The sequence below is a fragment of the Buceros rhinoceros genome, unplaced genomic scaffold (genome assembly GCF_000710305.1).
Source record: "Buceros rhinoceros silvestris isolate BGI_N320 unplaced genomic scaffold, ASM71030v1 scaffold2637, whole genome shotgun sequence".
Classification (NCBI taxonomy): Eukaryota; Metazoa; Chordata; class Aves; order Bucerotiformes; family Bucerotidae; genus Buceros; species Buceros rhinoceros.
In genome coordinates this window covers 99216-113897 of record NW_010421395.1, presented here as the reverse complement: position 1 = coordinate 113897, position 14682 = coordinate 99216, and the positions used below count along the sequence as shown (strand labels likewise).

The 14682-nt window shown below is 35.6% G+C and overlaps 1 protein-coding gene across 1 annotated transcript in view; it reads left to right on the top strand.

Annotated features, from left to right (window-relative positions):
- RAB28 (RAB28, member RAS oncogene family) overlaps positions 1-12427 on the top strand; it is a 55968-nt gene extending 43541 nt beyond the window's left edge. The window contains exons 4-6 of the mRNA XM_010139629.1: positions 1790-1893; positions 4940-5017; positions 12229-12427. Coding sequence (XP_010137931.1) covers positions 1790-1893; positions 4940-5017; positions 12229-12321 — 275 coding nt within the window. The 3' untranslated portion in view covers positions 12322-12427. The remainder of the gene's footprint in view (positions 1-1789; positions 1894-4939; positions 5018-12228) is intronic.
- Positions 12428-14682: the final 2255 nt, after the last annotated feature.

Below are 14682 nucleotides of genomic sequence, written 5' to 3'. Positions count from 1 at the left end.
GGAAAGAGTTTGAGAGAGATTGTAACTTGTACCACATATTGTGGTATTTTAGAGGGATTCAGGGTATCAGTGTAAATGCTATCTATCTATTTATTTATTTTTGTTGTGATCGTGTATAGATTTTTGGAGTTCAGGTATAGTCAAAGAAATACAGTGAGTTAAGTTTAGAGGTGGGGTTAAGGTTCCTTTAATTAAAAAAAAAAAAAATTATTATTCCCAAAAGAGTAATTTCGCTGTTGTGTTTTCCAAGCTGCATTTAAACCTAATATGTGAAGAGTAAAACTAATAGCTACTAATGATATGGTTTAGGCAGTATTTTTAGGCATTATTTTATTCTTAAAAGCATTTCAAAAGAGGCTGTCTTCTGGTAGTTATTTTTCAGAGAAAAAACTGAAGTAGCTGCTATGTAGACTACGTGAGTTCTTAACAAAATCGTTATTGGCTTGGGGTTTTACCTTAGTAAATGTATTTGTTCTTTTTGTATTTTTATGAAACTACTTATTCTATGTTTAGTATTATGAAGCTGTACTACAAATGTTAGTGTTAACAGCTTAGTATTTTAGTCCTTCACAAATTAATGCCTGTGGTAACTGGATGATTTTAAGCCTGTTGTTACAAACAAGGCCTTACTGACGTGCTAGGAGCAGTAGTATGTGGCAAACACTCTTCATTAACGAAGGCAAGGAGTGTAAATGGGGTGTAGGAATTCCCTGGTAGACTAAAAATCTGCAAGAGAAAATCTCCAGAGCCTACAAATTAAAGACCTCCAATATCATTTTAAAATAAAGCCTTTTATGTAGTAGGAGAGCACTTTTTCAGCTGATAATCAAATACCACTATTATGCAGGCTTACTAGATTTGCAAATTTACAAGTTTTTACAAGTCAGTTGGGTCCCTTCCTCAGGAAATCAGTTTAAGTTTTTTTTCCTGTATTGACTCAAAGAGCTTGGTTGTCCTTAAATCCTTCTGAATATATTTGCCTTATAATTTGACGGCATTGAGTCAACACCCTTATAGGAACTGTAATGCAATAAAAAGAGAAACTATTCAATATAGTTTCCAGTTACCTTAGGATCAGATTTGGAGAAAATGGAATGTACATAATAAAACCTGAGCAAGACTTTGAGTTCCATGTTCTTTTGGAAGCAACACGTGATTTTCAACATAAAATGCCATTTGAAAGCTTTGCTCGGCTTCCAGCTGTTGTAAAATGACAAAAATGAAAATGCGTGTGACTCTTGAAATAAACATTTTACTGTTTTTAATTTTCTGAAACATATTGTGGAATTGAAAGCTTCATATAGAAGTAACTAAGCATCAGTGGTTTTAGTCAGTTCATTTTGTTATTATAGTGAATGTTTTTTCCTCTACCATGTTCTGCAATAGAGTTCTTTATGACTCATTTACATTTTTGACTTAGAAAAAATATGTAGATACAGATGCGCAGTCTTCAGGTCTGTCTCAGGTTTTGGTATGTAGTTAGCAGTAAAGTTGTTACAAATTGTTTGTTTGTATCTAGAAATCGATTTGTCCCTTTATTTCAGATAAAAATTTGTTGCATTTTACCATACAATTTTAATTGTGGTTTCATTTTAGTTTTGCAAATAAAGTTAATCTGATGTTACACGTTATTTTTATTTTGGTAAATGATTATAAAAAGAAACTTGCGTTTGCATACACCTGTAAAGGAAAAGATTACAACTGATGTGTTTCCAATGAATAATTTCTAAGACAGGCAACTAAAAGGACTCCGTTGTAGTAATTGTTCCTTTCTTCAATTTGTTTTTAGTTGACTTGGAACATATGCGCACAGTGAAAGTTGACAAGCACCAGCGGTTTTGTCAGGAAAACAATTTCAGTAGCCATTTCGTGTCGGCCAAGACAGGAGATTCTGTAAGTAAGAAAAACCAAATTCTTGTAGATGTCTTTTAAAAGATGCAGCAGGTTTTTTTATGCTTCACATATCAAACCATTGAGAACTTTGGCTTTTGCAGGTCCTTTTTACCTGCCTAGCTGCATGAAAAACAGATCTTTGTATGTGTGTATGTATTCTTTAGTAATTACAGCGGCTTCTTATCTGATTTGCAGTTTGAGGCATAGATTTTAATACAGAAATGGTCTAGTTTATACATCAGCATGAGACCAGCTGGATCTCTGTTTTCTGTCAACCGTAGTTAAATGTATTCCTGCATTCCTCATGGAGTCCCATCTATAGACCATCAGTACAGAAAGTTTGAACAATTAGTAATGTCACAAGACCCTGTTGCAATCAGAGTTTTTAATATGGGTCCTGAGCTGTGAGAGACGCTTTCTGTTTTGACCAATCTTTTGACTCTGAGGTAACTGGATTGTTTGTTTTAGGTGGAATTGTATGGAAGAGAAGGTTCTTTTTCAGTTGACTGTATCAGTCAGATTTAATCACATTGTATTTTTTGGCTTGATTTCTGTCGCATGCCTCAAGACTTTGTCATTCCCATAAAACAGTCCTGTATCTGTCTCCTTAATGTTACTTATGACAACATAATTTACTTTATGTTATTGAGTGGTAAGGCCATGTTCAATTATATGGAAGTATAGTTCTTAACGAAAGGAATAATTTGTTGCTTTAAGATCTTTGAAACTTCTACAACGGACTGCCTAATTTTATAAGATAATAGTTTTTCTGTGAAGTCTAACAATACTGCTGTTACAAATGCAATGAGTCCTGATTCTCCTTACACTTTGTATTAAATCTTTGGCATAATTTTTTGTTCAAAGTGTGAAAATTCAAGCTTTTTATGTCAGGAACAGAAGAAAAATTTTGTAATACTTCACTCAGTGAAGTGTGCATTTGACAAAGTGTATTCCTTTCTCAAGGAGACAGCCTTTTTGTGGGATTTGGCAATGGAAAGAAAAACCAGTTCTTTTTATAAGGGTTTAACATTACAAATTAATTGATTCATGAATTACAGAAGCATCCCACTATATATTCAGATTGTACTTTATCTTAACTTACTGTTCAAAACCAAAAGTAAGTCTAAATATACCTAGAAAGCATTAACCAGAAATCTGTGTTTAAATACCTACTAACAAAGGAAGGTATGACGTATAGTTTACAATAGTTCATTTTTATTTTCAGTATAGATATGAATTAACCCTTTCACTGTTACCACACACTGCCCTTTCAAGATCTTCATGTATTTGGGTAGTTGTGCAGAAAAGACAGGGTGTTTACCCTAGACAGTGATTTAAGAAAGGGCTATCCCTTGCTACTGTGGATATAGACTAGAGGAGTCTTAAATACGCAGTTAAGATAAATGTTGTTTTTTGTTACCTCAGATCTTTCCAACAGACTCATTTGCAAAAGATAATTTTATGTACATAGAAAAGCCAGAAAGTTTCTTCAGGCAAGAAAACATCTCATGAAAGATTTAGTGTAGCTGTCTTACTGTCCATCAAATTGCATAACTAAAGCACTGAACTTGTGCCTGATGTTTTGTGCCCAAAACATCCTCATGGCAGGTGATCTAGTTCAGTATACCGGAGAGCCTGGTGTGAGTTAAAGGTCTCTGGTTTAGGATCTCCTTTCTTGCTGTGTGGATGGTAGTAGAATATCCAGTACTAGGCCAAGTTGTTCGGAGACAGCGGAATTATTTTGGAAGCTACCACGGTTTGTTGGTTGTGCCACTAATTCATTATTGATTTTCATCTCAGGTGTAAGAAGAGATTGTGTGAATGGTTACATTTTTGAATTTTCATTGAACATGACTAAAAGCATTTACACAGGCCTTACCCTTGAGGGGTGGCAGCTGTATGATGAAAAGCAATCACAGAATCACATCATCTGGTTGGAAGAGACCTTTAAGATTATCAAGTCCAGCCGTACACCCTGAACTTCCAGGGTCCCTAAACCACGTCCCTCAGCGCCACATCTACCTGTCTTTTAGACACTTTCAGGGATGGGGACTCCACCACCTCCCTGGGCAGCCTGTTCCAGTGCTTCACAACCCTCTCTGTAAAGAAGCTCTTCTGAAAAAGAAATTTTGTAAAGAAATCTCTTCTGGGAAGAAATTCTTCCTAACATCCAACCTAAATCTCCCCTGGCACAACCTGAGGCCGTTTTCTTTAGTCATGTCACAGTCTAGTAGCTTAGATTGTGAGCTCAGTCAAATAACCATGTAGATAAAATATAATGTGTAGCTTGGCAATATGGTGTTCAGCTGCAGTGCAAGCTTAAGCTGCTTCTCTTAAACATCTGTTATGTTCTTTAATCTCATTTAAAATGCAGCTGCCTAAACAGTAAGATTGCTAGACTGGATTGAGATGAAGTAAAAGAGTTATTTAAGATAGCATTGCCACCCAATGTTATTTGTCAAACCAAAGTCTGACTCTGCCAGGCTCTGTATGCCATACAGCATCTTGCGTGTTCCTAGATACTTCAGTGTAACCCGCTATGTTTTGTAAGACTTTCAGAATGAATGTATCATTGCATGGCTTTGGTATTGTTAAAGTTTTTTAAACGTGTGCAGCACAGACTTTGGTGATGTTGATGCAAATTTTCCCAATTTTAGAAACCTACATCTCTATTACACAATACATTGATGATATATTTTTGTCTTAAACATTAGTGAGTACCTTTATTCGTATTTTACAGCACTGAGAGTAGTGTTTGAGGGGTGGGTTGTATAAAAGCTTGTTTAAAATTAGGTCTCTGGAGGCAAGTAGAAGTGTTGCTTAACAATCCACATACTGTTCATTCTTGTACCATTGTTGAGTTATATTCTTCAATTCTTAAACAAAGTTGAATGTACCAGATGAGGTTATTTTCCGATCTGTTTTGCACAGGTCATAATTTTGTATATCTCATTGTTTACAGTTCAAGAATGGCTTGATATATTTGAAAGAACCTCGAGGATGTCTGTTTTTAATCATTTAAGTGCAATTTAATTTTTTTCCATAGGTTTTCCTGTGTTTTCAGAGAATTGCTGCTGACATACTTGGCATCAAATTAAATAAAGCAGAATTGGAACAATCACAGGTGATTTTCCACAAATACTTGTTTTTAATTAGTATTTTATTTAGTATTTTTAAAAATTCTCATTGCAAATTAGTAACTGTCCTTTAAAGCAAGCTGGATCTGTTGTTCTGAAGATAATTATTTACTTTCACAGGAGCTTTTTTTTTAATATTACTGCTGAAACAAGAAAATGTATGTTCAAAAAATTAGGGAAAAACTGTAGTTTGAGAGCTGTTCATTTAAAAATAGAACTGAAAATTGGATTAGAAATTAAAACCGCTCTGTGTATCCATATACGGGTAGCATGGCTGATACTCATATGTACGTTAAATATTGTACACTGATGTCGGATACAGTTTTTATGACAGTTTTAATTCTTCACATATGTAAAAACACATTTCAGTTTAGAACACTACAAATTTAAGTGATAGAATACGAGCTTCTGTGAGTGGCAAAGTTCTAAATCAATATTCATTCTAGGCATGCAGGAAAAAGTTATTTGTCAGATTCAGGAATTGACTGTTAAATCCAATGTTCGGTTAATCTCACATCTTAGTCTTCATTGTGTGCCTGTATAATACAGGACCTCAGTAGCAACTGTCTGCCTCGGAGAAGGAATATTGACTTTGTAAGATCACAATTTCCCATTTTATTCTGAGGTGCAAATGAGAAGTGAATCCTATTCTGGTTCGGTATACCCACTCTCAACAGCAGGCAGACCTGTGGAATCGTGTTTGGGTAGCTATTACGGATCCCTGGCCTCTACAATTATTTTTCTTACTATACCACTCCCAAATAACCTGCCCCCAATAGAGGTGCATAGTTTCTGTCCTTGCATTTTGTGTTTGTGTTTTGTGTTATGAGTGTGGATTTTCTGCCATTTCCTCTGCAGTAAGAAAGGGCTGAGAAAGGGGAGAACATTTTCCAGCAATAGATGGGGAGATTGTGAAGAAGGCTGTCCTCTGTTCTCGTACATTGGTTAGGAGTGAGTTAAGGATGTGAATATAGTGATTTCACTGTGAACCGACCACACAACCCTGCTGTATGCCCAGCTCGGAACTGTAGCAGAGCTTTGGTGCAGTTCATGCTGTTCACTGATTGTTGTATGCAAAATGGCTTTAATGATGAGCAGTGTTTTAAGACCTTATGAATTAATTGGGAAAGGATGTTTTCTCTATTTTTAAAAATTTGAACTGTAACTGTACTAATTAAAATGTGAGTTGTTACTTAATTGTATCTACCAGAGTTGAAAGTCACTTAGCAGTGAAAGTTAGGAAATCAAAATTGTGTTAATTGTTCAAATGAGAGTGTAAGTGAGAGGTTTTCTAATATAACATCTTTTCCCTTACCACCTCCTTCTCCCTAGTTCCTGCTTCTAAAAATAATTTTCCTGCCAGTAAGACTGGCATAGGTATAGGTGTGTGCATAGGTATAAACAAAAAAAAGGTTTTGTACAAACCCTGTTTCAGAAACCTCAAAAACAGAGATTATACTGCGGAGGCAACCCTTACTATATAATGACATTTGAGATCACAACGCACTTATTTTAAATCTGTTCCAGTGGTGTAGTGTCCTGGAACTGCTAGTGACTACCAACTTTAAACAAGAACCACAAAATAAGTCAGAAATTTGTTAAAAAAAGAATGGTAGAACATTTCTTGCATACAACTTGCTCTCCTGCTTTTTGAGCTATACTATAAATATGTAATTTCTGAAAGTGTTTTGTTGCAGCAGTGTTTACAATATCGTTGAAGTGGTTAACTGGAAAACTGTATTGCAAATGGTAAGATGGTAAAATATAGTTATGTATATACCTAACAAGCAAAGCTAAGGAGCTTCAAAAGCTGTAATTTATAGGTAGAGAAATACTGAGTGTGTCTTTTCAATGATCTGTTACTACTAAGGCACCAGGAGCTCTGTGACTATTTGCATATAAATAATTCAGCAGAGGAAGAGTTCTCTAACTTTTGTTTGTTGTTTAGGCAGCACTGGTACATCAGTTGTAGACCTCTGTGCTGTGTGGTGGTGTGTTGCGGTAACTCGAGTGTAAGCTTGTAGATAGGTATGCAAGTACCGTAAGTTTTAAAAAGAATATGATACACAGAGTTATACAGGAAACTGTAGCTTTCTAAAGAAAGGGAGTATTTTTAGGTTGTTTTTAAAGAGAGAATCTATATAGCACTGACTCAAGTACATAACTTTCTATGTTAAACTGGTATCAGCTCTAAGTACCTCCTGCCTTAGTATTGTAATTACAGTTTTTAATTTTGTTGAGCAGGTCAACGGAATATGCAATATATGGATCAAAGTCGGTATTAGGCAAATTTCAGTAGCAGTAGCCTATAAATAGTTAAGATGCATAAATTAAATTTATGCCACTCACCATGGCCCACACATTACTGTTAATGTGATTCCAAGCTATGGTGTTTAAAAAAGAAAAGATTAAAAACCCCTTGAAAACCCAAGAACAAAAAACCACAGAAGCAGAAACAAAGAAAGCAAGCCAGTAAGTGGAGTTGGACGGAAAAGAAAATTCGTCATTGCTGTTTAGGTACAGCAGAAGTCACTGCATGGTGTTACACTGTGCACCCAGCTAAAGAGTGAGAGCTGGAAAGCAACTGCCTGACTTTGCAAAGTTCTGCTAATTGAGCATCGTTTCAATCTGCTCTGAATAAGCTATAGTTCTTTGTTAACAGTAAAATGTTTGCTTCCTTTGAGAGTGCTGTTTTGAGTGGGCTGTAAGAATTGCCCCAATTTAAGTCACTGAGAAACCAAATGGGATTGTATTGGAGTCCCTATCTGTTAAATGTATCTTAAAGTTCGTTGTTGTATGGAACCAAATACCCTGGTCACTTCTTAAGAAAGAAAAGAGAAAAATCTCTACATAAAACTGGAGAAGGAAAACTTTAACCTTCATATCCTCAGGGAGATGAATAGAAAGATATTTCTCAAGGGAAATTTGTGTGCGGTGGAAAAGCCTAATTGAAGTAGTGAGTAGATGCTGTTTCCCCAAAGCATGGAGCAGGTCTCTTGGCTGGAAGGAGATGGTGTTAGATGATGTTGCCATTACTAGGTTTCCGGTTTACCACAGACTTTTTTTATGACAGGTCCCTGTGGCCGTGTTTGGTTGTTTTTTTTTTTTCTTTCCATCTGTAAAATGGGCATAGAGCTTCCTTAAATTGTGGAACAGTTATGTGAATGTGTTCCTTAAGACTTTTAGGCATTTAATACTTATTGGACTATAAAAGTAGATAAATGATGGATGCTAGATAAATGCTATAAAGAAACAAATAAAACCAACAAAATAGTAAGTGTGACTGATTTTTAAATTGGTAAGTATACAAATGTTGACTTGGGTTTAATCCTCAAACAAAGAGTAAAATACATTTTAGTTTTTAAAAATGTGCACTATTAACACACTGGATTATTCCTGTGGATTTTTCATATTTTGTGTAATGTGAGATTTCCTTATGTTGAAAAATGAGAAGGTTGCTGCTGGAATATGTCTGTCAGAGAACATCTTCATTCAATCTAGATGATAATAAAGTATCAGTTGAAATACTGAGTTTGTGTAAAATGCAACAGTGAAATGCTATATGTGAATGTTTTATTATGTATTTCTTCATTATTACTGATTGTCTAATACTGAGAATACTCTTTAAAAATTGTTTCTAGCACTTTCGATTTTATTTCTGAAGAGCATATTTCTTGTGTTTAAAATAAGTTATAATTGTCACAGTCACTAGGAAGATCTTAGAAGTGACTCACAGGTGTTTAGAAACAAGTAATAGGAATCCCAAACACCTTATTTTAACTTGTGTGAATTTGTGGGACTTGACTAAAGACTTTTTTGACTGGCAGAACTGCAGAAGCTCTTGTGAAAAGTCAATGGGGTTCTTGGTCCCCTTCAAATTAACAGCACAACTTCTGTTAAATAACTGCAAGAATAAGCCTTAGAAATTTAATTATTTACCATGTTTTGTTTTAGAAAATAGCTGCAGTTTAAGATATTAATGCAACTCAGGTTATTTGTTACTGCCCTTTTGCTGGAATGTATGACTCCCACAGCAGAATCAGAAAATGGAAGGTGATCATGTGCCTTGGCCGCATCAGGGTGAAGTTGAGCAGCTTAGCTTAAACGGCTGCTGAAAGTTGTTTTTAAGTGAAGCTGCCAGACTTTGTGCTGAAGCGGATGAGGTGCAAATACACATTACATTCCACCAGCTCTCCTTTGGCAGCAGTGATCTCCAGCAGAGGAATAGGACAGACATTTGAGGGTGGTAAGTTTTTAAACTATCTCAGCTAGAGCTACTAAATCTTGTCTGTTAACATGCTGAGATGACTGTTAATCAACCCTTTATTTGGACAAAACTTTGGTGAAACAAAGAACTCGATTACTCTTTATGCATGACTGGAAAGGAGAGCATGTTTTTGAAGTGGAACAGTTCCAAAGTAAGAAAATTTTAGATTCTGACTTACTTTCAGTCCTGAAAATACTCTCCCTTTTAAATCGCAAGGGTCTGATGAAATTTGAGGAAATAGCTCCTTTACTAATCAAATGTTTTTCTTTCTACATTTTTTACTTTCAACCATAGTGTAAAAACTGCATGGGGTAGCATTGGCAAGAGCTAGCATTTTTGTAAGTGATGTGTAGTTTTCTCTTTAACTAAATGCCAGTTCAGCAAACAAGGGTGTGTGTACCAGCTTTGTACAATGATATGTTTGGCAGGTAAGTCAGATCTGGAATTCAGAGCACCTGTGCCAAGAAAGGGTTATTTCCCTTTATTGATAGTGGTTTGAACCATGGCAATGAGATGCCTGACATAGAAGCTGATACAGAGAAGCTCGTGTTTTTAAGTACTGTGAAGTTAATAAAAGAAATGTTGCAGTGGTATTGTTTTACTTTTGTTTAGATGACATTCCTTTAGAAAATCCGTCATATATGGTAGTCAGTTTTTTGCTACAACGTGCCTAAGCCTGGGTCAGTAACCTGCCTGTGTTTGCAGAACGGGATTTAGATGCAGATTTTGAGGAACAATTAATTGCCTACCGATTGCAAGACTTTTTTTTCTTTTTTCCTCAGCTCTAGTCAAAAGGATGGTATGAAGAAACTAGGTCATGTGAGGTCAGATAACACTGTTTAATGCTAAGACTCCTACTACTGCCTGACATGGGATTTGGCAGCCTTTCCTTGATAACATCGGGCCAGGAGTCCAGTAAATCATGAGTGTTGTCCACTAGATAAGATAATATGAATGTCATCAATTAAGAAGAGTACATGAGCAGCTAATAAATCCAGATCCCTTACTAGCCAATTCAATTATTGTTGCTTGTTTGACATACAGGCTTTATTTACAGAGGTAATCTTTGACATATACTGTTTATATATTCATATAATCCAGTTTATATATTGGTTCCTTTAAAATAATAGTATTTATTAATTTATCCATTTTAAGCTTGAAAATATGTTATGTAAAAGTTGAAGCATTTAAGAAAAAAATATTAAACTGTTTTAGGGTATCTTTCATAGCAGACCTACCTCCTCTGTTACTTTTTTGATGAAATTGTTCTAGGAATTTTTCTCCCCTTTACATGAACACTGTATTAATAGTGAGAAAACTTTCAACAAAAATGAGAGCTTTTTATTTTATCCGAAGTAAAGAAAAAGCAAAGCTTGCAGCACCTAGATGTGAGGTTGTTAATTGATGTCACTGTTCTTTGGTTACTAAACACATAGTGGAAAAGTTGCCTGAGTACACCTAATGGACACATTACAATTGCTGACTAATGTAACATTAACTACTTAATAAATACTAAACTACCTTGGACTTAAAGGAATAGGCCATTGTAATCTTTTCTTCCACCGAATTGCCTTGCCTTTTTATTCTGTCCCTTGTCTTGTTTGAATACATTTTCATTGACTGCATGTATGAGTATTTCACTTGGGTGCTTTGAAAGGGCATGTCCATGAAGAAGCCTGAAGCAGCTCTGAGCTGGTGGTGATGCTTTCAGCTAGACAGGTTGCTCTTGTACCAGCATAAAGCCTGAAAAGAAGTGCACTTTCATTTTACTTATGCACAGGGTTTTTTATGTCATTTATTCATTCATTCTGTTCAACTACTGATCACTCACTCCATTTTTTTTCCTTCTCTTTTCTTTTTACGCTCTTCTCCTTGCCCTCTATCCATTATGTTGATAAATGATTAACAGCATGTGGTCAGGGCAGGACTAGTGAAATATCCTGAAGAAGATAACCAACATCACAACACTTCCAACTGCCAGAGCAAAGTCTGCTCAGTACAGTAGTTCAGGTATTGATGGAAAACTTGGGGGCTTTTTCCAAGCTGCATTGCTTTTATATGAAGTAGCAACTGTAACAGTAAGTTCTATTGGAGAAATATATTTTTATCTGTCAGCACTTGTAATACTTAACATACTAATTTGGAACTCTGTGTACAGGTGCGTGGTGTTTCTAATACCAGGTAGTTCATAGTACCTTTGAAACACTTCATGTTATTCTGTTAGTAGGGTCCTTCAGTGCTATGTATCTGAAATATACAGTTGCCTCAAATGCAATTGGACACAAAATTGTAATGTCATTTCCTTCTCCTCATATTGGAAAGATGAACAGTCTTATCAAATGCTTTTAAATAGAATGGGTAATGTCTGTTGGACCTGTATTAGAAAATAAATATGGTATTCAGAGGTTCCTTTTGTTAATTTAGTCTCTAGTCAGTCTGCTATCAAAGCTTTTTTGAAATGTGGTTGTATTTGAAATTTACTCTGAAATCTGTCCATATTTTACTGTGAATTGCTTGGAGTAAAGACAGAAAGACAAACTTACTTTCAATTTCCAATTAGAATTTGGGCAGTTATTGTTAAAGAATGGATACCATGCTCTTTGTAAACAAATATTTTTTTATTACTTCCATACAAAAAAAAAAATTATGGAAGTCAAACTGTATTAATTTCTTTTGCAAAAGGCCATGTTCCATTTGTAGTGTTGTGAAAACCAACCAATGCACTTCACTCTGCTTAGTATGGTTAATCTGGTATTTAGAATGAGAATTAGCACCTGATAAGACTTTCTATAAGGTAATGGGAAAATCCCTAAATGGTGTCTATTTAGCCTAATTTTTTCTATGCATATTTCATAGAAAAATATCTGTTGAATGCTTTACCAGCATGAAGATTATATTTTCTGATTGTTACTGTGTTTTCTTTTATGACAGAGGGTGGTGAAGGCAGATATTGTCAACTACAGTCAGGAGCCTGTGACAAGAACCGTTAATCCTCCTAGAAGCTCAATGTGTGCAGTTCAATGACCATGCTATTCTCCTCCGTTTCGATACCTTTGGCAGTCCTCCTACCTTGACACAGACTTTGGGATTACCAGGAACTTTAACAGTGGCCATCACAACAATGCAATTAGAGGTTTCAAAACCATGTTGCACCGTTGAGCATTGAGAAAGGGGCAGGCAGTTCTTTGACTGGACAGAATGAGACCACACACTTTGAAAAATTAAGATTTGTATGCTTTTAAATTATATTTAAATAAAGCAGTATAACTGTGTTTATCTGTTTCCTCTTATTTGTTTGACTGATACCAGAATAAAAATGGATGAAGAAGTGCATTCAAAATACTGTTAAAGATATCACCATGGAAGGGTATTTTGCCAAAGTGTTTAAATTTTTTTTTCCTCTTTTTTTCTCCTGTGATCTGAACTAAAACTCAGCAAAATGTAATTTGGACAAGCTATTGCTTGAATAATTTTAAGCAGATAATATATTTTATCTAGGGATAATTTGGAAAGTGCTCCATTAATATCTATGCCTAGTGTGAAATGTATAAATTGTTTCCAGTAAGAAGCAGTGCTTGAAATGAAGTGTAATATAAAAACCGCCTACTTTTCTGAAGTCTCAGGTTGTCTCCCTGGATGTTCTGAGAAATGTTAGTGGTTTTGTGTATTTTTATTACCTCATCAGCATTATTTCTTGCAGTAGGTGCTCCCATATGTCTTCATGAATATGGATGAACCTCAGTCAACAGTTTGGGCTGTAAATGTTGAGTGATATAGTCAGCATGCATTAGAAACTGTTGATTGATCAATTTGGATCAGTCATTTTTAGTAACTAACTGAATGACTTTTGGCCTGGTACTCTTTTCTTTCTAGTTCAGCGTAAACAACAAATAAAACCCTGTCTGCTCTGTGATGATCACAGTTCTCCTCTGTTCCTTTTCTACAGTCTCTTTTAGACATGCAGTCTGTCCTGGCACATCTGAATAGAAAACTAAGGAGAGAAAAAAATTCAGCCAACTTCATTACAAACTAGAAATTTTTTCCTGCTTAGAATGCATTTTCTTATAAAGTAGATTTAGAAAATTTTGAGATTTAGAAAATCAATGAGGCAGAGTGAGGAAGCTTTATATCACGAGTGAGAAAGGAAGACTCACTTGAAGGACCTTATCAATTAAGCTGTTCAAGCTAGTGCTTAATAGTTGGACCTATTAAACTACTAGTAGTTTCATAAAATAGTTAAACTGAAAAAATTTCTGCAGATGGTAAAAATGTGTTATTTGTTATTGTTGTGATATGTTCTTAGTTCATGGGAAAGCTAAGTTCATTTTTAAATCATTCAACGTGCAGCTTGACACGTAGTTTTGTAACTACATGGTTATGACTTAGTAATGTAATATTTTATCATTCAAATGTGGGAAATTCTAAGAAACAAACTGAGATATTGATAAATAGTTCTGCACTAAGGTAGGTGAAAATTTGCAGGAAATTATTTGTTCTAGGATTGCAGCCTGTGTTCTTGCTCCTGCCCCGTAGAGCTCATGTCCCACTGTATAGCTCTACCTTATAGTTAAATGTGACTGAAAGGTTAACTATCTTCCACTACCTCCAGATGAGAACTCATCTTCAAACAGTTTTTCTAAAGTAGCTGGTAATTTTACCAGTTTATGGCCTCCAAACCAGGAGGTTAAGTTTGGTTGGTTTTTTTTTTCCTTTTGAACCCTTATATTTATCGGTGTGTTTGTGTCCAGAACTCTGCCCACGTGTTCAAATATTCATGAGAACTGTGTCCTCTCTGAGCAGCAGAGCACAGCCTGGCTCAGCTAGATGGCCAGAGCCATCTTTCTCTTGTGCATGTGTGTTAATTAGTCCTGCTCCCCAAGTAATATGTAGGATGGTCTTAAAAACCAAAGAGTGCTTTTCGCCTTAAAACTTATGTGATCCTGCTTTCCAGAGGTAATGCTTTCTCATAGCGTGATATACAAAGCCCATTATTATCCTGAATAATGAAAACCATCTGCTTTTCGTTGAGGGTGATCCTGCAGTATGATGGCTGGGATATGTGTCCCAGTCCAGGCTATTTTACAGGTGGGTTTTATGCCTCCATGTCATCATGATCTTTTATTCTCGGTGCCTGTGTTTTAGCTCTCTTTGACTTGTGTTTTATTCCCATCGATCTTTTCACCATTTTCTATGTTAATGCCCTACCTCCTCTGAAGATATTTTTTGTTTACATTTCCAAGCTGTTCTCATTCTTCCTCCCTAACATACATGTGTATTATTTACGCTAACCAGAATTCTCTTGTCTTCTGTGCCCCCAGCCCCTCCTTTCACTGCCCCTCTTAACCTCCTCAGATTTTCTGTATTGTATACTGACTTCCACTCTCC